Genomic DNA, 1,404 nt, shown 5'->3' on the forward strand with positions numbered 1-1,404 from the left:
AACTTTTTCAAATTTTAGAACTGTACCAAATCAAGAGAGAACGTGTTGTCACTTGCAAATAAAGATTGTAACTGAATACTGATAAGACGAAAATACAAAAATAATCACTTAAACTTTACGAAACTAATAGTTTGATATTTGTTTTTTTTTTAGATATTTATGGGTTTATGAATATAGTAGCGTCCTGCCCCAGCTTCGCACCGGTGTAATAATACCTCCATGATTTATTACTATTATATACTACGTATAAAACTTCCTCTTGAATCATCATCATCATTATCATCTATCTATTAAAAGAAACCACATCAAAATCTGTTGCCTTATTAAAGATCTAAGCATATAGGCACAGACGTCGGAGAGCGACTATGTTTTATACTATGTGATGATAACGTTAGAGTTAAAACACATTGCCGGCAAATTAAAGACCTTATCCATTATCACCCTTGACCACCTCTTAGTTCGGCCACCGTTTATCAAACTCTAAACAAAGTATTTCACTTTTAAGTGAAGATATATGCAAGGAGACTACTCATAATACCTAATCAGCGCGGTGTCTGCTTTGCAGATGCATCACACAGCATATATTGATGAATCTCCTCTCTAGTGCCACGCTGTTACATTTTAGTTTTAAGTTGTACTGGTTTGAAGTTATTCTAGCGAAGCGTTTTGTTGCAATAAACTGTTTTTCTTTTTTTACTTTCTAAGCCGGGGTTACCTATAACCTTTTGATCATACGTTGTAGTCTCGATAAAGTATGTAAGTTCCTTTATCGTAACAAAAAAATAATTTATTTTTAATGCGTATTTTATTAGGTATGGTGGTAATTGATTTTGTGCCGCAAGGCAAGGCAAATGTTGAAATTGTAAAATCTTTTTTTGGGTGACAATTCAATTCTGTAACTTTGTTGACAAATCATTTAGTAAACTTAAATTTATCTCGCAATATACATATGTTCGTGATAAATATAAAATCCCCGGACTTCAATAAATGTAGTTTATTGTTTAATAGATCGCTTATGTGCCTTTCATCATTTCATTAAGGTCATAAAGCATGAAATCATAACAATGCAATATCTAAATGAGAACGTTAAATATCCAATTATGAACTTCACGTAAATTAAATTGTTTCATTAATTTGTTGACATTAGTATCCAGGACGAATTTAACAAATTTAACAAGCACTTTTTCAATCAAAGTCCAATCTAGTCATACGATTGCCAGCATTTTCCCTCCGTTTTACTTCATTAAATTTTTCTTTTGTTTAATACTCACCATTTTTACGTGAATGGGCGCACAAGTCACAGCGAGATTAATAAGTTAAGTGGTTCAAGTATGTAGTCATCACAAGTACGTTACATCACACACAACCAAACACCACGGCGCACGATCACTTACTGGGCAATGG

General features: G+C 32.8%; 1 protein-coding gene across 1 annotated transcript in view; it reads right to left on the minus strand.

The window, feature by feature from the left end:
* LOC119828429 (venom dipeptidyl peptidase 4) overlaps positions 1–1,404 on the minus strand; it is a 10,882-nt gene extending 9,478 nt beyond the window's left edge. The window contains exon 1 of the mRNA XM_038350577.1: positions 1,272–1,404. Coding sequence (XP_038206505.1) covers positions 1,272–1,274 — 3 coding nt within the window. The 5' untranslated portion in view covers positions 1,275–1,404. The remainder of the gene's footprint in view (positions 1–1,271) is intronic.

Source organism: Zerene cesonia, chromosome 1 (genome assembly GCF_012273895.1).
Source record: "Zerene cesonia ecotype Mississippi chromosome 1, Zerene_cesonia_1.1, whole genome shotgun sequence".
NCBI classification, from domain to species: Eukaryota; Metazoa; Arthropoda; class Insecta; order Lepidoptera; family Pieridae; genus Zerene; species Zerene cesonia.